The sequence below is a fragment of the Balearica regulorum genome, chromosome 17 (genome assembly GCF_011004875.1).
Source record: "Balearica regulorum gibbericeps isolate bBalReg1 chromosome 17, bBalReg1.pri, whole genome shotgun sequence".
NCBI lineage: Eukaryota > Metazoa > Chordata > Aves > Gruiformes > Gruidae > Balearica > Balearica regulorum.
The window spans coordinates 7,359,868-7,383,796 of NC_046200.1; the positions used below are offsets into that span (position 1 = coordinate 7,359,868).

Genomic DNA, 23,929 nt, shown 5'->3' on the forward strand with positions numbered 1-23,929 from the left:
GCACGCTCCCTGCATTCAGATTCGCGACGTGATCTACAGCCGGGGAACAAAGAGGAGACACAAGCAGGGGACACCGATGTGCCACCAGCAACAAAGCCAACGGAGGCCATCAAGAGGGGCACGTACAAACACGCCCTGGTTGGGAGCAGGAAGACGTAGCTACGTGGGGCTGCTCAGGAACATAAGTGCTTATCGCGGCTGTGTTCCCCATCCGTATTTTGGTGGATAAGAGCTATCAGAGAACACCTACACGCTCGTTAACATGACAGGGGCTGCACAGCGTTTGACGACTCTGTAGCAGAGTCGTAGCCGAAAGGCAGACGTATGCAGAGGATGAGAACCACGTCAATGTTACGGGCTGGCAACAGCTGCAGCTCTGAGCCAAGCTGAATGAAATCATGACGCCACAGACTCCACTAACCACGTAAGCGTGCATCTCCCATGCTAATTTGTATACTTTGCAAATACATAAAATACACCTCTTCCTCTGCTACAATTAATTCCTATCTACTTCCAGTTTGACACAAACTATAGCTGGAGCTGAACAAGAACTAATACTGGTCAATGACAATTCACTAAACGCTGATTTGAATATTGCTCTTGTTTGCAGCCTAACTAGATCTCGAGAGCTGCAGAAGGAATGAAGCAAATCTAATAACAATGAAACCAGGGCAGCAGCGCAGGTCGCCTAGAAAGGAACGGCCGAATGATGCTGCTGGAGCAGCTTGGGCAGCTGCAGAAACCTGTCCTGGGGAGCCCTGCCAGGGAGGTGCCCGCACGGCCAGGGCTCAGGGGGCTGCTCCGAGCTCCCTCCCGGCAGTGCTATTCCCTGCGGAGATCTGCCAGCTGACAGAGCTGCTCCGCAAAGTTAATACCTGCCAACTGACTGCAACACTGGGATGAAGGTGCATTTCTTTTATCCCAATATTTGTCTTCTCAAGTGCCTTCCCTTTGCCTTGCTAGCGGAACCACCAGCAGACAACCTCGGGGTGTTCTTCCCTATGTCGGGGGGGGGACAGAGAGGTGGGAGATGCCCGGGGATCGCTACGGGAGCCGAGCAAAGCCCATTCAGGAAATGGTTTCATTCAGCAGCTGCACGGGCACCTTAATACCTTTCACATATAGATAATGCTCCTCGCTTCCCAAATGCACAAATCAAGCAGGAAAACAACTCCAAATGGGTCAATTAAATCCCATCTGACACCACGGGAAGCTTTTGACCAATGCAGAAAGCTGAAATATGTTTTACTTCAGTAAAATGGGTAAATAGCTTCTCCAGCACACAAGAAAAATACAGAAAACATGCAAACTTTAAACCACCATTTGGTGTTAAATAGTAAAAGGCTTTTTTCCTCAGATTAATACCTCACGTTTATCTGCTCAATACATTTTGGAGACACAGTGAAAATTGCTTATTTCTAATAAAATGTAGCAACCGTACCCTGAGGAAAAATTACTGTGTTATGAAATATTTTTCCCCTCTACCACAGCCAATTTAGTTTTCATTTAAAATTCAATAACTGCATCATACTCAGATTCTTCCACGACTGTCATAATGACTTTGAACAAAAAGTGTGCTGTAAACAAGGAAGATTAGAAAGACATTATCAAGATAATTTCTCCTCAAGTTTCTTTCACACAGACAGAGATGCAGAAAATGGATGCAACAGTTATCGTGAATATGATTTAGGAATAAATGGGAATACTTTGGTAATAAAAGCATTACTTCCCCTATTTTATTTGGGGTATCTTGGTGGAAGGAAACACTTTGTTGTTTCCTCACTGAAATATTGATGTAAGTGAAGAAGACAAACAACAAAATACTGCTACGAAAAGGCTTCCTACTTGCGTAACGTTTTCTTTCCTTGCACCTGGGGAAGGAGCTCTGACAGCGGTGTGGGCAGAGATCCGCGGTGCAGGAACTGCCGACGCGCGTTCCCCAGTCCCGCACCTCTGTCAGCAGCAGCCACTTCAGAGGAAAGTGCAGAGAGAAGAGTCTCTCCCTTTTCTCTCTGCCCAGACTGTGAAGACAAATTCTGCTCCTATCACGTAGAAGGGGAAGGAATTTGAAAAAAGCTCCTCTCTCGCCTGCCCACAGCTTTGCTCCTCGCTGAGTGTGTGGCCCGGTGTCTCTGCCGAGCAAAGCCCAGAGCCTCCATTTTGCAGACGGCGGCTGAATTCCTGCAAACGCGCCCAATAAGCAAAGCTGTGCGCATCCAGCTACGTCACTTGGCATCATTCCCTATGTAAAGCATCTTCACACTTGCGAGAACCATTCCTATCATTTTTATTTAACTGAGAACGATCCCAAGAGCTGGAAGGAAGCTGGTGCTTTGTGGGGCACTGAAGAAGGATGGGTGCTGTGACGCTAACTGGCTTGGCATGGGAGCTCCGACTGAGGGACAGCAGTGAGCAATTCAACAATTCTGAGGCTTCTTGTAGAGAAAGCAACAAATATGGATGTTTTTCTTCTGAGACCAATGCAAGACTATTCCCTTTACGAGGGTTTCTGGTATTTTTTCTATCTGACTGTACTGGAAAGTCAATCTTTACCCAGGTACAAATTCTCACCTTTCCTGAACTCATGGACTCCAGCTCCATGGAAATCCTCTCCTTTTCCATGGAAACCAGACACAAAACACACTAGAAACTTCTGCAAACCTTAAAAATCCTCTCAGTATTTTTAGTCCAAGTAAATTCCGTTAATCTGTAATTGCAACAAGGCTGAGGCCCTTGACGCTGCAGTTGCTCCGGGTGCTCTGCCTCAGGGCTCCCATCTCCCTAGGACCTTCTGTCATTTCTAGTTGCTAATAGCTGACCTTATAGGTCTTGTAACACTGAGTTTACCAGAAAGATGATAGCATCTACAGTTGTGCAAAAAAGTGGGAAAAACACTGAAGCTGAAAATCACGTTCTCATCATAAAGCAGCAAAGTTTGTTTTATGATTCTCTATTTTCCCACTCTAACAAATAGGGAAAACCTGGATGTTTTTCCTATGGAAATGAAACGTAACTTGGAGAAGCTTTCTGTGCTATTTCCTCTTTAACCTCTAGAGTTTAAATAGCTCATTCCCAGTCTTCTATTAAGTCCCATTCCCCGTGTCAGCATTCCTTATTCCTGGTGAGGGATGCAGCCCAGGGCAACCTGATCCAGTTATTTCCTCAGGACTTTCCTTGGCACACCTCAGGCACCTGCAGCTACTGCTGCAGGCGCGTGCTCTCATGCGGCAACGACATTACTGGTGTTTCATACTCTTATGTTACAACTTGGTGGGAAAAGCATAGAACAGTTTCTGGGAAGAAGGTGAAAATTCGTAATGTTATACCTCGCCGTACCCAGCGCCCGCAGGGAGTCCCAGCCATTGCTTCTGCACCCGCTGAAACGGCACCCGCGACACCCTGCTCTGCTCCCCCTTCTCCCCCTCTGCTTTCAGCTGCTCTTGAGATCACCAACACCATAACACACCCGCACAACAGAAATGCCCGTGGGTGCTGCCACTTTGCGGTGGCAGAAAAAGAGGACAGAAGCACCCCGAGCAGCCAGCTGTTCTCAGGATGCAGAGTGCCGGTCAGTCACAAAACCTGTATTTCCCCCACTTATATTATCCTCTCCCTATGGGATCTGTTCAAAATGAAACATTAGAGTGGTCATTATGGTCAACTTAAATTTCAACAACAAAACCTGTTCTTCTTTTCTCTCTCCAGGGCTGCACAACAAACCAGACCTGAGTGGCTGCCTTCTCCCTGAAGGACTGTATGCTCTTATTTAACAGAAGCATGCAAAGTCAATTTAAAACAATTCTGATTTGATTCTTTTCCTTTTGTCTACTCTAATCAATATACTTTAAAATGTTGAAAGTAATTTTCTAGAGGTTTGCCAGGTGATTAAGCCAGAGGACGTCTCTGTATGCCAAACCCCAATCATATTTATGCCGGACAGTCTTACTAGTGCTCTACAGACACAAGATCATGTTAACACCATTGACTTTCTGCCCCTCTTCATTCATCTGAAATAAACATTTGTATAACTTAAATTGATAGGCCATCTGCAAGCAGAGGTAGCAGGGCATGCCCTTTTTACAAAGCTATGGCATAGGTGTTGGCAAGAAGAATGGAAATCTTTGGAAAAATGGACTATGAACTGCAAACAGAGCTTTCAAGAAATAAATCAAACTCCTGTAAGTGAGCAAGAAAGTTGGTTCTCTGACACACACAGGGTAAGAACCAGTCTCTCACTGCACAGGACTGTCCTAAAGAAACAAATCTGCTACATGGATTTTCCACATCTATGTGGAGGGATGGTCTCTATCATTCACAAAGCATTAGGTGTTCAGGTCCAGTATCTGTTCAGTGCTGCGTCTGAGTTGTGGTTCAATTTGGGCTTCAAAAGACTTTTTAACATCTTACCATAGAAAATCAACAAAAATATCCCTTGCATCCAGGTACTTTTAGATTTGATGTTACCCATGTGATGAAAGGGTAACTCCCACAGCTTACTCTATTTTTTTTTAATTGTAGGTCACAGAGCTGATCTCTAACTGCAGATTCCAAGAGATGTCACACTGGTGGGGTGAACAATTCAGAAGATTTAGTCTATTTCCTTCTCACTAAGTACTGGTTCATATTTAAAAAAAAAAAAAGCTCCTTAAATTTTCTGGTTACCTGAACCCCAGTGTGGAATGGGGACATAGGGACTGAAAATCTCGGTGATTCCATTCCACATGTGCAAAGATTTGGCACCTGCTAGATTCCTGCACTTGACTCCACTACCACTCAGCATTTGTCACTAGTCAGCTGCCAGTCTCTTGAAAAACAAGAAAAAAACCCCCTGTTATCTCCTGGAGAACAGCAACATGTCAGCCGCTAGTAAAAACCAGCTTCAAATCCGGGACAGCCTTTTGCTATTTCTACACAGGATCTGCTATTTGCTACAAACATTTGTTCCTAGTCCTCAGTTTTGGGAAAGGTAAGAAATGAATGGATGGATTCTGCTTGGTCTTAACGCCATGCTTCTCTGCAAGAGGAAAATAATCACGTAAGTACTTGCTTAAAACCTGGCCACACCATGCTGAATCAACAGGCAGTTGGTATTATGAGATAAAAGGATGCTGTTAAGTCTGATTAATCAAACCCCCTTATGCTTGCCAAAGCCTAATTATTCTTTGATCTACATTAATGACTTCAGAAAGCATAGTACACCTGGTGGGAGTTCTCAATGGGGAGCGTTTTAGACTAAAAGGAAAACTCCTCCCTGTGTCACAAAAACCTAATTTGCTTATATCAGTAGAATCAATTGTTTTATACAGAACTGTGGTCTCCCACAGGTACTGTTGATTGTATGGAAAGATAATGTATGCAGTTTTTACCAGTATCAAAAAGCTATTGTTTGAAAAATAGCAAACTCCATCTCAGGGTGACTTTAAAAAACACATCGCTATTGTATCCTATTGCTGTATGCAGCTTTTTATTGAACAGTCTGGCTGTAACTCACATGAGCACAGACACACATATCTCAGTTTTCTGCATTCTCAGATAAGCAAGCTGCTCATATCCCAATTTAAAATTCAGCAAGAGATTAATTTACAATCCAGATCTGGAAACATTCACATGGATAAGGATGACACAGCATCACAAAAAAAATAATAAAATTCTATGAATAAAGCAATCCACCCCAGCTTTACTTGATTTAAATATCCTATCATTAAAGCAAAGTAAATTGTTGAAAGCATAAGGTTTGTTCTTGGGCAATGGGAACTCATATCAGGAATTTACTATATCAAAAGGTACTTTATGGTCATCTAATGGTGGAGACATCCAGGGCCAATGGACACACAAATACAATAGAATTATTTCTAGGAAATCTTCCTGGAACTGCACCAATTTATAACAAACATGTGAAGACTGGCATGAGTAACATATGGATGGAGATGTGTGTGTGAGCACCAGACAGAAACAGTAGAACAAAGGATTAAAGAATGACCTGCATTTGTAACAAGATGAAGTTATGGTAAACCAATAACATCCCCAGGGATCTTTTTTTGGTCTCCTTCATGCTGTTGAGGATAATCTTGGGAAGAAGGTGTCCTTTGCTTTATAAGGAATATTTGCTCTGTTCCCAAAGCCAAGAACATAATCTCCTGTGCATTCATGGAAGAGACCATACTGACAACCCTCTAAATTCTGAGAGGCTGATACTCTTTACTCAAGAATTTAATGAAAAAAATGAGGAACAATAATTTTATATAAGAACGAACCGCACCAAAATAGCTGTTGCCCACGGGGACCTCAGAAGAAGCAAACAAACCAACATTCTGGTGTTTCCCTTGGGCGCACGAATATTTGAGAGCCCTGGAATAAATTAGTGCTGGAGTTTTGCAACAAAATGCAGATGAGTTGTGTTTGGCAGAGAATCTTGGAATGCATCGGTTTCACTGCCATGCGTGGGCAACAGGAGCAAATCTGTATGGTACCAATTGCCATTCAAGTCAGAACATATCTGCCAAGGTTCCTTGTGTCCGGCTTCACAGCATCAGCTTCCCTCAGTGGTTATGAAGCTCGGTATCTATAGGATCCAGCGAGAGAAGGCGACCTGACTTTTCTTTTTTTTAAAGTGAACTTTTCTGACTTAAGAATAACTGCAAACAACTAGTGGTACATATCTAAACAAAATAATCTAGATTTATCCCCATCACCAGTCTGGTAAGTAATTCTCCCTATAGATTCATTGATATTATTACAAACTACCACATATGGCTTTGCTTAAGCTAGAACTGCTGAACAAAGAACGTGTTTACAGCTTAAGTCCCAGAAGCAGTACGATGGCAGTTTAGGCAACCATATATCATACACAAGATCATGTTCTCAAAGAGAACTCAGGCCATTACAAGACTCTTCATTAGGCCTTTAAACACTCTATACCCATTGCAGCTTTCAGTCTTTCACAGTCCTTGCTGATGGGCTGGATCCCGAGACTGGAACTTCAGTGACAGGGCTGCAAGAGCAGCACAGAGCGCTTCAAATCAGGATTGAAAAAAGACCACTTTTTCACCTCTATTTACATGATCTCATTGTCGTCTTCAGGGCTTGCAGCCCTTTTTCCTCTGCGTGCAGCACCAAGCGGTGTGCGCAGAGCTGGGCTGTGGCAGTCTGCAGGTGCTGTTGGAAGCAGCAGTAGCCGCAGACTTGGCAGAATGGAACTGGAGAGTCTCCTGCTATCGACTGCTCCAGAACTCAGCTCATTGACCAAAGCAGGAGAGGACAAGTCTTAAATCAAGCACACGACAGAAATGATTAAACAGGTTGAGGGAAAGATCAATGATGACACCACTTTGCTTCTTTCTTCAGCCTATTGTGAGCGCACAGTATTTTCTCTTGCAGCAGAATTCATTAGTTCAATATGAAATGCTGTGGGAAGGGACAGCAATCATAAAGTTATAAGAAGGATTACATGTTTGTCTCAGATAATGTTGCTCAGAGCTCTTTTTTGCTTATTATTATTTCTTTCTCCATTTCAATGCAATTCCTGCCTACACGTATAATTCTTTTTTTTCCCCCAGATGACTTTATTTTAGGCCCTATGAATTTTAATGCCCTGGGCATACCCTGTTCAACATATCTCTGGGTCAGACTCCGTGGCTGTACGGGCGTAGGTGGCCATGACAAAGCACAGCATCTGGAAGAGAGACACAATCTCGCTGGTTATAAACCAACCTTTTCCATCCAGACCAGCGAAGCATATGCCTATATGCATCTACGTACCTATATATACACCTATATGTTATATGCCTATAGTGCATATAACAGCTGTGAATCTTGTCCTGCCAGCCCACTGAAAAGCTCACCCAATTCAAGGGACCAAAGCTTTATTCGATATCAATCTCTCAACAGGACTTCACTTATTTATAACAGCAGACATTCTTGTCCTGTTGTGTTTGCTTTGTACTATCATTTCCTTCTCATCAAGAAACAAACTCAATTATACTTTTCTCCGCTCCAGGCGTAACTAATCAGCAGGCAACTCCCTCAGTAAGCCCAGCCATTTCAAATACCTCCTCTCACATGCAGATATCTCAAAAAAGAAGTGTTACTTCTATGCCCCTCAAGGGGTGCGTGCACAGTCATTAATCTTTCTTTCATCTCACAGAATGCTAATAAAACAATCACCTCCCTATCCCTGAATTGGGTAGGTCCTAATTAACATGCTAATTGGGCAGATCTTCCCTAATGACTCCCAAACCTCAGCAGTAATATGTTATTTAGATAGAAAAGAGTTATCTAAAAGATAGGTAGAATTAAAAAACTGGTGAGCCAGAGCACAGTTTGGATAGGCAAAATACTGAAATGGACCCTTCTGCTGCGAGAATTAAAATTCTCACCTGCCTGTGCTACAGATCGTGTATTTACAGATTCAGCATCTTGCAAGGTTCAGAGCAAGAGGCATTTTGAAGGTAATATACAGCTGTAATAAAGAATACCATTCAAGCGGAGAAAAACAACATATGAGTAACAATGAAGTTTTAAAATATATTATTAAACCTGTTTATTTTAATATCTCTCTAAATAAAGCTGGCTTTTATTATCTGACACAAAAACGTACAAGTTGTTTTGCAAATCCAGCAACGCCGGCAGCTCTGGCAGTTTGTATTCATGAGCAACTTCAAGATGGATAGTTCAAGTCTTAATGGAATTAGTCCACTGGGGCCAGTATTGTGTTTATGCAGTTAGAGGCTCAATATAATCAAATTTCTGTGCATTTGCTCTCTTCAGAAAATAGGACTCAATAATAATTTAAATCCCCTGTTAAGCTAAAACAAAAATATTGGCAGATGCCATAGAAGTCATTGTTCTAAAGTTTTCTTTCATGCACGCTTCATAGATAAAACCAGAGTTTTGTTAGTAAGAAATTAGAAGTTTTGAATTTTATAAAACAAAACCTTTGATGTGTCTCTTGAAACTCCTACAGCAGAAATCCTTGCAAACATGGCCTTTACCCTCCTACAGCTGATGTCGCGAATGAGCACACTGGAGCACGTTAGCTCTGAACAGCAGCGTTTCTGTAAATGCCGTGCACAGAGCCAGTCAGTACTGCCTCGCACCCCAAGGTTGTGCTGGGGAGGACAAATTCAGTGTGTCAGGACTACAGAGCAGCAGCTCACCCCGGTCTAGGCAACTCAGACAAACATAAGCATATGCTTTGGTCCCAAGCTGGAAAACCTCAGATGAAAACCAGATGATTTTTTCTTCGCTATGCTTTTGGAGCACGCAAAAGGAGAAATACTGACATTGGGACACCATGATATTATTTTGTATAACTTTCTAGACTTTATTTAACTTCATTTAAAAAGCCATGAAAAGGAGTCAAAACATTTCACTGTGATATTTTGTTTTCCAATGCAGAAAGATTTTTCATTAAATGTTTTTTTTTTTTTTACAAGATGCCAAAGGCTAAAATAAAATGGTTTTGTCCCGATCTGCTATTCTTTCCAGTTTTAGTTTTTATGACCCTTGTTCACAAAACCAGCGTTCTTTCTTCTCCCTCCCCACCCCTCATTTTGCAACGGTTGCAAACAAACAAAAATATATCTGCCTATTCATATGCTTTTCCCTACATGAGAGAGACAAGCAATGCAATAGTTGTTATTTACAGCTGTGATGGACCAATAAAAAATGAGTATAGTTGATCTTTGGATAGTTTGGACCCTTTCTTTTCATCTTTGTGCAGACAAGCAAACCTCCTCTCACTTCTGAATGCCCATTTGATACAGAATCTGCTGGTTTCCTTTACTGGCAGCTGCAATACAAACACTGACTTTAGATGTACTATCAAAAGTCCTCTTAGGTGTCACAACCTACTCTGCTAAAGTCAATGAAGTATTGATTTAAGCAAAGCCTCTTAGCTCCTTCGATACCATACTGCTGCTCTTGCCTTCACACGAGGTGGTTTGTAACATACATTCAGATAAAATACGGAACAAGAGGCACGAGCCTGAACAGACGAGACAGAGTCAAAGTAATATAAAATACAGCCTAAAACAAAGCTATCCTTTTTTATCTATGTAATACTGAAGTGCATGTGATCACAAAGATGCATTGCTTTCCATATACTTTGTTTTGAGCAATATCAGTTTTTTCTTTAGGAATTACTGACAGAAAATAACATGATGCTGAAATTACTGTAGCATGTATCGGGCTGGCCTGTGCTTCTTGTCGGTATTCTGTTATATAGCATAATGGGGCTAGAGAGCCCTTGGGTTGAAACTTCTGCATTACAGATCAGGCTTTTATTTCATAGCAAGTTCTTATGGAGCACCCTCAGCCCTGCCTGACAAATAGGTAATTACTTTTGAGCACACAGAGCTTCCTTCTAACACCATTAAAAAGTACCTGTTTATGGCGTCCTCATTCGCCAACAGATAAAGGGTCTGCCAGTGATGGGAATCCTGGCTGGCATTTACAAAAAAGTAAGTCTCCTCCCTGGTCGAACTGCAGCGGGACATTGTAAAGCTAACCCTTGCTCTGCTCACACATCCGATATTGCACATTTTGGCATTTGACTGGACAGGAATAAGGGACAGCAAAGCCACCTTTGTGCTGCAGGGCGACTGCTCAGTACAGCTCACGCTCAGCTCTGGTTTATCGATCATCTCAGTGCCACAACTCCTGCCCAGCCCAGGCACCAGTGTTTTCTTCCTGCTGAAAGCAGAGCGTGCAGGACAACTGTGTGTGGCAGGGCTCCGCTTCGCCCTGGAGGCACAGCTGAAAAGCACTTTCTAATCCCACAGTAGAGGCCAGCATCCATTTTGTGCTGCTCCCCACTCCAGGTGGGTAAGGATCAAGCCCTCACACAATTTGATGGTTCGAGGCAATGTTCTGTATGTGTGAGAGTCCGCGCCAAAGAAACAGTACCATTCATGATGCTGCCCAACATGGCTTCCTGGGATCTTCAGCTCTCCAAATTACCCCTAACAGAGTGAGGTAATCTGATTTCTGCTTGGGTGAGCTGGGGTCTAAACTGATCACTGACGTGCTTTTATCTGCCGGTCCTTGGTTCTCAACCTGTGCTGTGTTAGCAGTTACCCTGGCACACCACGCTTGGTGAGAGGGCAGGATGCCACCCTGACAGATGGAGCCAGAGCTAGACCTGCCAAAGAACCAGCATGTTGATCACAGTAAAGACTGAGGGGACCAATTTCCCATCCAGAATGGTCTCAACAGCTGCCTGGAGAGGACACTGTGAGGACTCACTTTGATTTGGAAGCTGCAAAGAAGCTAATGGGTTTGGCTAATTGCTAATGACTCATCACCTCATATGTCTCTCTCCTCTCCTTCAGGTATATAAGACCTTTCAAAAAGATGATCTGTAGAGTCCTCAACAGAAGTAGTTTATTCTGGTCTTTAACCTCAGAAACTGAGGTTTCTCAGAAACCTTTTTCTTTCATTATCTTCCTTGAGCTCTCCAAGTGACTTGCACCACTGTGGCCTATACAGGAAGAAGTAGCAGCACTGATTTACCAGTATTTGTCAATGGGTTTTGGTTGCCTTGGAGAACTGATAGCTCTGGGCTACTGTTTGCCCATCTGACTTTGCAAATATGCTTTCATCATGAAGAATGGCTTTAGACCCGTATTTTACTAGTAAAATTGCATTTGAAATGAAAGTGCACATGCTATCACTTTTGTGAATGAGCCAACCCTGGTTTCTGAGTAAGGCTGCAAGTCAAGTTGTGTGTAAACGCTAAAGAAAGCAAATAACCTTGCAATTTCCTTCCTTCCTTCCTCCCTCCAATTTCCAGGGGAACTTCAACTAGAAAAGCACTTCCATGAACGTAAGTGGGCAGCTCCTGAAGTCATAACTTCTCAGAAGACCCCATATCTAGCATAGAGCTGGGGGAAGTCCACACTTACATCCTCCTTCCAAACCTTCTCTGTACAGGGGTTGGGGTGCCAGAAGAAGAATGATCAAAGATTTGAAGCTGCCAGCTTGAGACAAGGCTCAGATCAATATTTTAGACACCTGTTTGTCTTCAAAGAGAGTTAGTGCCTAAACAGGAACTGGTAGAAATCTTGAATGTGTGATGGATCTGGGCTCTGGTATGTAGAGTCCAGGTATTATAGCTATAACCTGTAGATTTTTTTTTTTTAAACATTGTTAAAAAAAAAAGAACCAAAAGCAAAAACTAGAAAAATAAACCCCAAAGCATAAACTTCCAGACTGTGTGTAACCATCTCATTTTCATGCCACATAGACTGAAGAAACTCTCAAATGTGATTTTAGCAATGAGACAATGTCTGGACCATTTCCAAACACTGCCCAGCATTGTGGGCTTGCTCCTAATCTCCCACACAAGGGGTGCAGTCCTTCCACTGATTTCAGATCAAGTCCAGCTCACACAGACAAGTGGCACACAACTCAGCTCTCGAACCCAAAACCACAATCCAAAAATTGCTCTATGATACCGGTCCATCCACTCACTGGGGTATTCAATCAAAGAAATACAGTAGGAGTCTTTAACGAATGTAACTGTGCTTCTACTCCAGATTGAGTTTGATAGCAAATCAGCTGAGGTCCTAACACTGATCCAACACACAGATCTGCAGGCTTGGATGGGTGTTACTAAAATACAGACTTTTCCTCATTTCCTGATTTAGGCTTATGAAACTTGCTTTAGCACTATAGGAGAGAAAATAAAGACACTGGAGATTTTGCTTTTTAGTGCAAGCACTCCTCATCAAACAGAAACTTGCTGGAAGATGCCACCTATAAACAAAATTTGGGGCTTTTATATACACGCAGACAACAGACCTGACAAGCACCAAACTCTGTAGTCCTCTTCTCTGAAATACATGCAGAGAAACAAACTGGCCCTGATCAAATGAACTTCAAAGCAGTCATCTCCTGTGAGGAGACAAGGGTTCTGCACCAGGACGCAGCACCCACCCAGATCCAGAGCAGCACAACGCCTTTCTGCACTCCAGCTCCTCCAACACTCCTGTGCAAAACAGAGTTCACACAAGCTAATAACTCGGCCGCTTTTCTCCTGGTAGCACCTCTGGGGCGTTGCAGGCTCAGACAAGGCATTGGGAGGACAAGGAGTTTTTTTCTGAGCGCAGCTGAATACCTCAGTGCATTGGTGTACCTGCAAGGGACAGCAGGACAGAGGCCATCCCCTTGGAAGGACAGCCAGGATAACACAACAGCTGGATGTTGCTGGCACCACGCGGGCTCTTGCGAAAGACACCAGGAGAGCTCTTTTATGCAGCTTTGTACCTGTATTTATTTATCCATAAACACCTATATCTACATAGATATACTGTTCTGCCTTGCTATATAACCCTTTATAGAGAGCACTAGTATTTCTGTGTACCACAGCATGGCACTGTGCTGCGGAAGCCGGACTTGAAGGAAAGGCAATCATGGACAAAGGCTCACAGACACAGCCTCGAAAGCGTCGTAGCCAGAGACAAACAGCTTCAGGGCGAGGTATCTTAAGGGGTGTGCTTTCCTGACAGAAATACTGTTCCCTGAGCTGTATTCACATCTTCTGCACGCTCGCATCATGGTTCAATGATACAATAAATCCAACTTAGATCAAAACTAGTGCAGCTGTGAGCCACAAAGCACCGATCCAGTATAAATTTGCTCTGCTGATTCAGATTTGTTTAAAAAAAATGTTGACAAGTTAACTTTTCACTGGCAGGCTTTATGCTGGATCACATACTATCTGTCTGCAGCACTTTAACATTTTCTGAGATCCCATACCATCTTCAGCTACCAGAAAACAAACATATGCTTCCTATCTTATATTTTGGCTAACTCACTAGAGATGCAATTGCGTGTCCATGCCTGATTTGGTTCAAATCTGTGTTGCTGGATGGTCCTGTGAGTGTGTGGATCTGGTATAAAGATCAGAAAATGACATCTTCAGCCTTTGCTGGAACAGTCCCAGAACATATTGCCCCAGGACAAAGTCTCTGGGCTAGTCAGGGGGAAGCAGATGAGTGCTTGAGGTGGCAAGAAAAGTAATTTATGTGATTTGGAGCCAAAATCATGGTGCCCTCCTTAAGAATGCATCCGGCCTAAAACCCAAAGTTCCTGCTGTCTTTCCTAAGGCTGGATCCCTTACATACACGTACTTTAGGTAATATGGACTGCAAAGTATTTAAAAGGCTTAAAAGCAATCATCGTGCTCTTCTTGAAAGCGCATACTTTTTCTCATCGTTTCAGAATTGCTTTTCTCCCTTTTGTCTTTTTTTGGTGTTTTCAGAAATTAGTTTTAACAGAAAGAACTTTTAGTTGCCTGCAAAGAGAGGAAACTTTTGCTTTGTAACCTTTTCTAAACAACAAAAAGCATGTAGAACACCCCCTGATGAGACCTAGGTCCTGATCCTCTACAAGTCATCCCTGCTCAACTGAAGGTGAAATGGTTCCAGGTGGGCTCAAAAACAGCTCAAAAGAGAAAAGACTGCTGAGCCCAGCTGAGGGTCCAACCTTGATCTTTTTGAGATGACCTGTTTATTGAAGTTGCTATGTGGACTGTAATAGATCAGTGGGTTTTGAAAATGCACTGAAGGATGTGTGGGCTGAAACCATAAGGCTATGTAAATGGAAATTTTCTTTCTAAAGAGTGAGATATGCAGATTTTGCTCATTGCTTCCACATAAATGAGTGACCAAATGAAGAGAAAACTGATCAAGAAAAAAATGTATGCATAATAAAAATGTGTACATGCTTCATCTAAAATTCATTGCCTCCAAAGGTTCATCAAATAATTACTTAATCTTGAACAGCTGCATGCACAATAAAATTTGCTTGCACTGGGTCTGAATAGAATTAATTTTTCTTGAGAATTGTAATATAACCAATACCCTCCAAATGTTCAGCAAGTGGCAACTCCAGCACTAAAGTAACTTGTATTTAAAAGGACCTACACAAACCAGATTGATTCTGAGCTGACATTGCTGGTTTTAATCATGTACTTCATTGTATAGTAGCAAGAGCCTGAAGAAATAACAGAGCTACTGCATACAAAAGTTTATTAATGAGTCAAATCTAATCCATGCATTGCTCTGCTGAACAAACATGAGAATCACAGAATCCCAGACTGGTTTGGGTTGGAAGGGACCTCAAAGATCATCTAGTTCCAACTCCCCTGCCATGGGCAGGGACACCCTCCACTAGACCACGTTGCCCAAAGCCCCATCCAACCTGGCCTTGAACACTGCCAGGGATGGGCCATCCACAACCTGTGCCAGTGCCTCACCACCCTCACAGAGAAGAATTTCTTTATAAAGAAAAAGCTTTCTGTCGCAGTTGAAATATTTCATTCCTGCTGTGAACTGAGGAGAGGATATTTAGACCTTTTACAGGAGATTTTATACCTTGTGCCTATTGCAATATCAGAGCTTCCTTTGCTTCCCAAAACCTCTGCAGATAGGTCAAAGGGTTGGGGTCTCAGGCAGGGTTTGGGGGTATTGCTGCTCAGTGTGGAAGGAAAGGGAGAGCCTCAGAGTAACCTTTTTGGAGCAGAACTTTAAAACAAAGATTCACTCTACCCTGTTCTTTTGGTAAGTCACTTCTGTGCTGACAGCAGGATTTATTCCAACACGCTTCATTTTTTAAAACATCCGTTCCCATCAAATTTCCTTGAATAACGTTTATTACCAGGTCACCTGCCGAAACGGGAGCTGCAGGCAACGTACTGACCAGGCTGAATTGCTGTCCTAGATCACTGATGTCCTCACTCACCTTCCCTGCAATGCTGTCGCTGTAAGAAATTCCCCAACTGACAGTAAATCACACTATCCCTCCTACCCTGCTTCCTGCTTGTACAAACCACATCATGAGAGACTCTCTGTTGCACCAAAGTTAGTAGAAAGACTCCCACTGACTTCACTTCAGTGACAATTGGATCAGATGCCAGGTAGGTGCACCGAGAATTCACAAAGCGCCTGTTTGGAAGCGCTTAACAAATGTCACCGTTTACTCTAGTCAAGGAGCTGCTTGCCAATAGATTCAGCTCCCACCGTGAACAAAGGGATGAGGGATATTCTCAATTTACCATGGATAGCTATCCCTCGCAGCAGCAGGCTGCCTGTTTCCCTGCTCAGCTATGAAATAAAAGTAATTTTACAATAATTACAGGACCAAAGACAGCCTTTCCTCTCCCCAAAGCTGAATGTATTCAAAATGCTCAGGATGACAGATAACTGCTTCCATAGTCAGACAAGATGGGTAGCGGCCCATGTAGTTTTGTAATTAAGCTAGGTTTGCAAGGTTTTTATTTTGGAGAAAAAAAAACCCAACAGGATCTCTTATAATTAGAAATGAAACTAAATGAATGCCACTGCCTTTATTCTAGCAGCTGAATTCCAGTAATGGTTAGCAATTGCTGTGTTCATAATGTAAATATACTACTGTCGCTGCACTGAAATAGATTTCTTCTTTTTCCCTACTCAAAGTAAAAAATTTGCTCCAGCTGCTCCTGATCAAGAATTTGGAGAACATTACCCAGACTATTAGTATTCTGCACACGCTGCCAGGTGCACAAATAACTCACTAGCATCTATCTATCTCTCTCTCTCAAGCCAGTTAATTGAATCATGGTTTGATTGGGTTCAACAGACAATACAAAAAAAAAGTTTTCCCAGTTTGAAAAGTTTTTACCTACCTCAGCGAGTAAAAGAGTGATAAGGGACATCTCCGCAAGAAAAATCAAGTTTGCTAGCCTCATCTGAATTGGTGTTCAATTCTGTGAGGTCTTAGTTTTTCTTTTGCTTCCTTACCAATATTTCTGTTAGCGCTGCAAGACAAATGAGCTAGCAGATACCACAAAAGGTCAAGAGACAGTAAGAGGAATTTTAGCATAACTAGATTTTTCTCATCCATTGCATGGTCCTGCAGCGTACAAGTAAGATTTCTTTAATGTTCTCAAATGGGACTGCCTCAGCCACACATAACAGGGAGGCATTGGCAAACAAGAGCTGACCTGCACCACGGGTCCATCCAGCTGGGTGTCCTGCCTCCCCCAGCCGCCATCAGAGAGCTCCTCTCTTCTGAAGGCTGCAGTGTTTCAGTCTAAAAAAAAATCAGTGCTATAGTTTAACATCAAGTGAAGCACAAGAACTCCCAAAGACAGAGCGGGGTTGGTTTGCCCATTGAATTCAGCAGGAAGGGAATGAACTGTAAGGGAAATGAAGGAATTTTACAGCTGAGAAAACCTTCCTTGAACTGCCACACCTTTTTTTTTTTTTTTATGGAAAGCCCCTTTTTTATGGGAACATTGTGACAGAGCACCCACATGCTTCCTAATTGTCCACAGGATTTCTGCATTTGCCAAAGGAAATCATGGAAATCAGCTACAATAGTAGGGGTGCTAAACAAACCCTCTCTTCAGCTGTGTCTTCAGCTTGTTTCTCTCTTTCCCCAGCTGTCACTTCCTAAAGTCTCTGCTTGCCACCCTGGGGTGACCTACAGCATGGTCCCAGTCCAAATCTCAGGACACAGTCCCATCTCCAGCATCGCTGCAGCAACACCGAGCCAGCTAACGGACAAGTACAAAAGGCTGAGACCCAAAGCCCTGCAACCTCAGCAAAATCTGGGGTGTTTGACTAGGAGAGCAGAAGGTGCAAGGGGACAGAGCAGAACTGCGCTGTCAGCGTCCGCGGTGCTCAACTTTGCAATTTCCAAGTGACCTTGCACATAACAGTCGGGATGAAGGGACCCGGAGGCCCACGGGAAGGCTGGCGTTGGGCCAACACTTGCATTTGCTGCCTGGCTTTGTGATCAGATCTGAACCTCCAGCCCTACCATGGTTGCATGCTCTCCCACCTATCAATCCCTCCTTTTCTTAATTGCAATAAGACTAGATCAACAGCTAATGTAAATCAGCACACCTCCAGTAAGACTAGCAGGGCTGCAGTGCTCTGCACAACCGATCTCTCACCTACCAGGATCCAGAGATGTTACTATTTTGTAAGACATTAGGCATTACACAGCAGGGATGAATTTGACTAATTCTGACAGAGTTGAAGTCCCATTCATTAGCATTTGTATAATATTTCCAATTTCCTTGTTTATTGAAAATCAGTGTTTCCTAAATACTCACTGAGGGTACTTTTTTAACAGACACCAGCCTCAAATAATTGTCAATCCACTCAAATTCTATTTAACAAGCTCTTGAGTACAGCCTGCTCTTCCAAATTGGTTTTCTGTTTTGGGCAAGCTTCTGTGGAGGACAGGCCAGCTCTTAGCATCTAACTTTGCTGTGTTGACTGCCAAGTGTTACAAAAAAAAAAATCCTAAATCCCAACATCCCACTCCCCCAAACCAAAATACAAATCAAGAATTAAGAGTTTTCAGCTGCATTTGGTTGTCAAACAGGCTCTGGAGTATTAACAGATGCAAACAGTATGTATTTTGGTGTGATTAACATGGAGGAGGAAGATTGATGATGCAGAGTTAAACATCAGATTCTGAATTAAATGTTTTTGTGCTTGACTGAGGTGTGCTTTATCATAGCATGACACCCCCCAGCACAGATAAAGTTCAGGGTCTGTCAGCATTTTCCAGTCAAAGTCAGGTCTGTTTTCCAGAGCAGGAAGGAGGTCTGGGCTGGAACTCAGCTATAACCATTCTCTTGAGTCAGTAGTTTGGCAGACAAGATCTCCTCCGAGAACAGTAGTGTTTGGTCTGCTAATTATTGTTCCAACTGGTTTTACCTTCTTTAATTTTAAAAGAGAGTTTGAAAGGAAAAGTATATGTAGGTCAAGTTTTCCACAATTTCAGATAATTTCTTATGGCTTCAGATACTAACATTTTATAACATCAAGCACTGAACATGGACGAGATGTTAAGAGCATACTGAAAACTCAGAATGTGCCCCTTCAGGTATTTGATACTAACCCTTCCCAGAAATGACCTTTAGGTTTCAGGCTACAAAGTGAGAAGTAGTTTAGATTCCTTCAAACGGTGAAGACATCAGCATGTAACAACTTGGTTTGATCACCCTTGACTCAAAGTGATACCTCTTTGTAAATACCACACTTGTTTTCACTGGTTTTTCAGGTAGTCTAGAAGCAATGCAGTAAATATAATGCTTCTATCAGCAACATTACTTCTGCAAGTTTTAGGAATTAATATAGTAATTGGAAATTCTTAAAAATTGATAAACACATGTGAATGAAAAGAAACTGCTGTGGGGCAATTTAAATGGAGAGGGCATGAAACAAAGAAAAAGTATCAATAGATTTATTTTGCACAGAAGCAAGTTTTTCCTTAAAAAGTGTATACAGGTACAAAAATGAGAAAATATGTAGGAGAAAAAGGTTGGAAAATACTTGCACCAAGGGACACATAAAGTTCATCCAGCCATCTCTTCTTGAGTCAGAAGAGATGAGTACTAATTTAGTGCTAGTAGGGAACTATTTTTGACTGCATCAGTTATGCTTATGCTGAACTCAGAAGAATTTTGATGGAAGAGTTCAGCTGGAATTATCAGAATCCTCAGAACACGAAACCCAATCCTGCCATGTCTGGGGGTTTGCCTGAGTGAAAGCTGTGCAAAGCTATCCAGAAAAAAGACACTCTGCAGAACAGCTCCTTACATATGGCAACTTGTCCTCACAACCAGAAATTGCAGCAAAAAAGCTGGCATGTCAAAATTTAGAGTATCTAAAGATAAAAATAAAATAATTAATACTTTAGATAATGAATAAAATTTTTAACCCATGAGGTGGAGTTATAAAGATTTAAAGAAAACTCTGCTGACTACAGTGCATAGAGACCTTAAAAAAAAAGGTTTGTCCTAATTGTGGATTCAGAACGCTAGCGAGAAACTGGCAAAAGCTAATGTCACAAATTTGTTACATACAAACAAAAGTAAAAAGCAGAGGACATAACTAAAGGGAAAACTGAACAACTGCTATCACCTGCAGTTATAAAAGTCAGGCCAGAGTCTGATTTTCCCTCAGAAGCAAATACTTAAGGTATGGTACTTATGACACCTGGGAAACAGCTTGGATGAGTCAGAACCATCGACAAATAATGTTGTACATAATGAAACACAGTAGGCTCCTTCTCTAGACACTGATGGTGCACAGGTAGACCTATTTCACCGTGACTCTCCCTAGAGGACTGTGGTCTGAGGACACCAAACTGAAGGCAGATAGATATTCATTCCTTCTTAAAAGTTGGAGGCTTGCAAACACTGTGCATGCCTTCTGTGTGGATGACTTTATCTCCTTTGGCTGTCACTGTCATGAGGGCCTACAATATTTACAGCAGCTCTGCAATGTCTCAGTAATTTATCCAAGATCCAGCAAGTTTCTCCATCTGCCACACTTCATGTATCCTCAACAAGTCTAATCTCCTAAAGACAATACGCTCTTGAATTTCTGTGCTGAAAACCACAGTGCTAGCCCTGACAAATACAAACGCACCCTTCAGATAAGGCACCAATTGATGTCATACTTCCACTTATTAAACCATGTAGCTTAAAAGTAAAATTTTATTTTTCCAATAGTTTTTTTTGTGTGTGTGTGTAGTATTTTTAGGATTCACTTCAAGCAGGATGCTATTTGCAGAAGGACTTCACCTAGGGATTTTGGTGTGATTTCTAGCTTCATTCTAGTCTCAAAGGAGACTCAGACTTAATGCTTGTGAAAGGTGTTTCATATGGGGAATCACACAGTGTTTCACAAATAAATATTAATGTATTTGGTAAGGAAGCTGAGAAGTGCAGATGGTCAAACTAAGGCATAGACACACGCATAACAAATCACTGCTTTACATACTTCACTTTAGGCATGTGAGTGGAACTTACTGGCAACTTTCTGGCTTAACTTTATTTTTAAAAAAATGGCTGTTTAAGAGACCAAATTTGTAATGAGGAAGGGCCTGGTATTGCTATTTTACTGGTTCAAGAGTTGTGAAAAATCTTCTGGTTTTAAATTTTAAAAGTAATTCTAAATTACTTCTGTTAATATGAATTAAATTCATACTAAGAGACAAAAAATAGAAATGTTTTAGTTGACCCAAACTTCTCTTTCTTACCCTTTTAATTTTGCTTGTTTGGAAAAAACAAAAGAAAATTCTGATTTTTTTCTTGGCAATTTTAAGATCTGGAAAATTCTCATAGAATGAGAAATGCTTCCTACATAAGTTCATATATGAGTAATCAAAATCAAACCAAGCATTCCAACATCAGGAATGTATATACTAAATTAGACTATGTGAAACACAAAAGAAACAAAACTGCTTGTTTACTCTTGTAAGATTGTATTTATGCCCAAAGTTACTTTGGACACTGATTCCATATGTAACTCTGCTCATCCTTTAACAACATTTTCAAACTTTTAATTGAATTAGCTTAATCCATTTAAAGAGAGGTTTATTCAGAAAAGGCATTCCTCTTCCAAAATAAGAGCAACCACCCACAGAGCCAATTAGGACCAGTCATACAGCTTGACATTGAAACTTTGCATCTTATTCCACACTTTTGAGTATAAATGTAAATCCTACTTCACCTCTTTCTCCTTCCCTTACTGCTCTCCCTTGTCCAAGGCCATTTGAGACAGATAATTCAATGAGTGGCGAGATAACATTTGCCTGAATAAAGACACTGCTTGAGCCTGCTGCAGACGCACACAGAGAGCGTTCATCCCACCCCCTCTCCTACAAGCGTCCTATGTTGTCACAGCTCCTCCACGAGATGCTGTCACATTGCTGAGGCACAAGAAGTTGGAGCCATCTGCTTGCTTCAATTAATTACAGCTTGCTCCCAAGATTTCTGCTGGGACTCTTCCTTTTCAGACATGCTGAAATGAGACCCGCAAGCATTAGGGGAGTTGACCACAGTGTCCCACCTTTTACATAAGAATAAAAAGAGATGCCCTTCCTAAATAAGAAAAATAGTGTATTTCAGCTTCGTCAGGAGTGCCTGGTGACGTCTTTCTCTGCAAATGACTGTTTGCCACATACACAAACACAGACAGGAGAGGTTGAAGTGTCAAGAATGGTTGAATTTTCAGCTGCTTGCTCTTTAATAAATAATGACAGGCTGCGCTTGGAGTTCAGCAAAGAAACTCTATTGCCTTTCTCCTGCCAGGACATCTTTATGCCTTACAGGATTGGACAGTTTCCTGACACAGCAAGGTTAGTGCAGTCATGCACTTGAAAAGACAACCCCGCAATATTCAGGGTCAACAGCTGGTAAGTATTAAACCATTCAGGTGTTATGCTCTTGCTTTCTGAGCTCCTCTGTTTGTTTGTTTACTGGAGACATGTCTTATGGGGAGATCAGCAACAAACACGTTGACATTTGGGTCTCATTGCAAAAGAGGACTGCTCATAACTCTAATAGTGAGATTTTTCCAAGTACCTAACGCAAACACTTCGTAATGTAATTCACCAATTAGAAACAGAACTGCTGGCTCACAGCCTAAGAAATACTGTGTTCTCTCTCATTTGTTCTCTCCTCTCAAATATACATGACTAACTAAGGAAGGGCATGAAGCAAAAATCCCCCTCACCTTTATGTGAGTGTTTACATAAGCATATGATGTTACAGTTTGTCACAAAAAAAAATCAAGTCATCTGCCTAATTTTGAATTAAAATTTCTGCTTAATCATTGAAGTAAAGTTTCCATCATCTTCTAATTTTTCCACAGCTCATCTGAGCTAGCTCTGTGATTAGATCCTGGAGCATCATTAACTTGCCACCAGCCTTATGACCTACTCCAAGCACAGCTTGACATTGCAGCATAAAGAACCAACCTGAATTTTGCTGGATTATTCCCAAATTCACTAAAACCTCCCCCTCATCAGCTTCAATGTGGTGCTAAAGAGTAGGCTAAATCTCACCAGTTTAGTGCTGCTTAGCGTCAGCCAGCCAACTGCTCCTTGGGGTTCCTGATAAATAGATACACCCTTCCCGCCAGGAGAATTCCATGCACTTGTTTTTCTTAAGCTAGCATCTGCTAGCTTGTCTCGCCTACAAAGAGAAATATAAAAGGAAAGTTTAGTTTGTAAAATGTTTCAGATTCGTGTCTCACTGGTTTCCAGCCCCTGCCAGAGATGCAACGAATTGCTATGCCCTGTGCTCACAGTGAGCACTAGGGTTGCAAGGTGAAGTGGGAGCAAGGTAGCAGCTCTCTCCTTAGTAGCTCTACTGCTAGCAGGAAGAGCACCAGCGTGTATCTCAGTTTAGCCAGCACAGGATAAGAAACCAGGAGGGAAATCGGTGTGCTCTGCTCATTTCATGCTGCCTTCAGAACAGCCACAACATCCACCAACAAAACCTTGAAGCTATTGCTCTGAAATGCAAACAGAGTTAGGAAGTTTGGAAACTTCCAAGGAGCACTGACTTAGTTTATTAATTTCCACCTTTTGTTCAAACTATGCATAGACATCTAAAGTCTGAAGTTCATAAAAGTGGCAAACAAGTGCCACATCAAGTGATCAACTGGAGCTAAAGCAATGTCTATCCAGCTGTTAAAATGACACAGCCCGTAAGCACCAAGAAACAATGACTAAGAGCTGTATGTCTGCTACTTCTCTCTTTCCTTCCTATCCTTTCTGGGTAAGGATGCCCTTCAGACACCTCCTTTTGTAAAAAAGGAAAAGAGAGAGAGGGAAAATAAAAAAAAAAACCAAGATGTGAATTAAGAGCTTTAAATCAGCAATAGAGGTTCTGAACTCCTTTTTGATAAGAAACTTGGAGTCTGACAGTTCACAAGCCTGAAACCAGACCTCTCTCTCCCACTCCCAGCACAAAATGAAGGAGATGGTAGGTTGCAGCGTTAGCACATTAAAGTCTCTTAATCCATTCTTGCCAAGAAGCTGATTTTGGGTGAACTTGCTGACAGCTCTGCAAACCCTTCTAGATTAATCTCAGCTAGTGAATGACATTTGCAAGGGTTGGATGGCTCAGATT

The 23,929-nt window shown here is 42.0% G+C and overlaps 1 protein-coding gene across 4 annotated transcripts in view; it reads right to left on the reverse strand.

Annotated features, from left to right (window-relative positions):
• The window catches only part of GALNT9 (polypeptide N-acetylgalactosaminyltransferase 9), a 366,104-nt gene that overhangs the window by 22,635 nt on the left and 319,540 nt on the right, over nt 1–23,929 (reverse strand). For 2 of the 4 annotated variants that reach the window (XR_012838190.1, XR_012838189.1), the window contains one exon: nt 16,985–17,073. Coding sequence is in view for 2 of the 4 variants with exons in the window: in XM_075770078.1 (XP_075626193.1) it covers nt 16,942–17,073 (132 nt within the window). In the remaining 2 variants the exon portion in view is untranslated. Of the gene's footprint in view, nt 1–12,110; nt 17,074–23,929 lie in introns of those variants that run through there. The other 2 variants (XM_075770078.1, XM_075770077.1) reach the window with 1 other exon arrangement.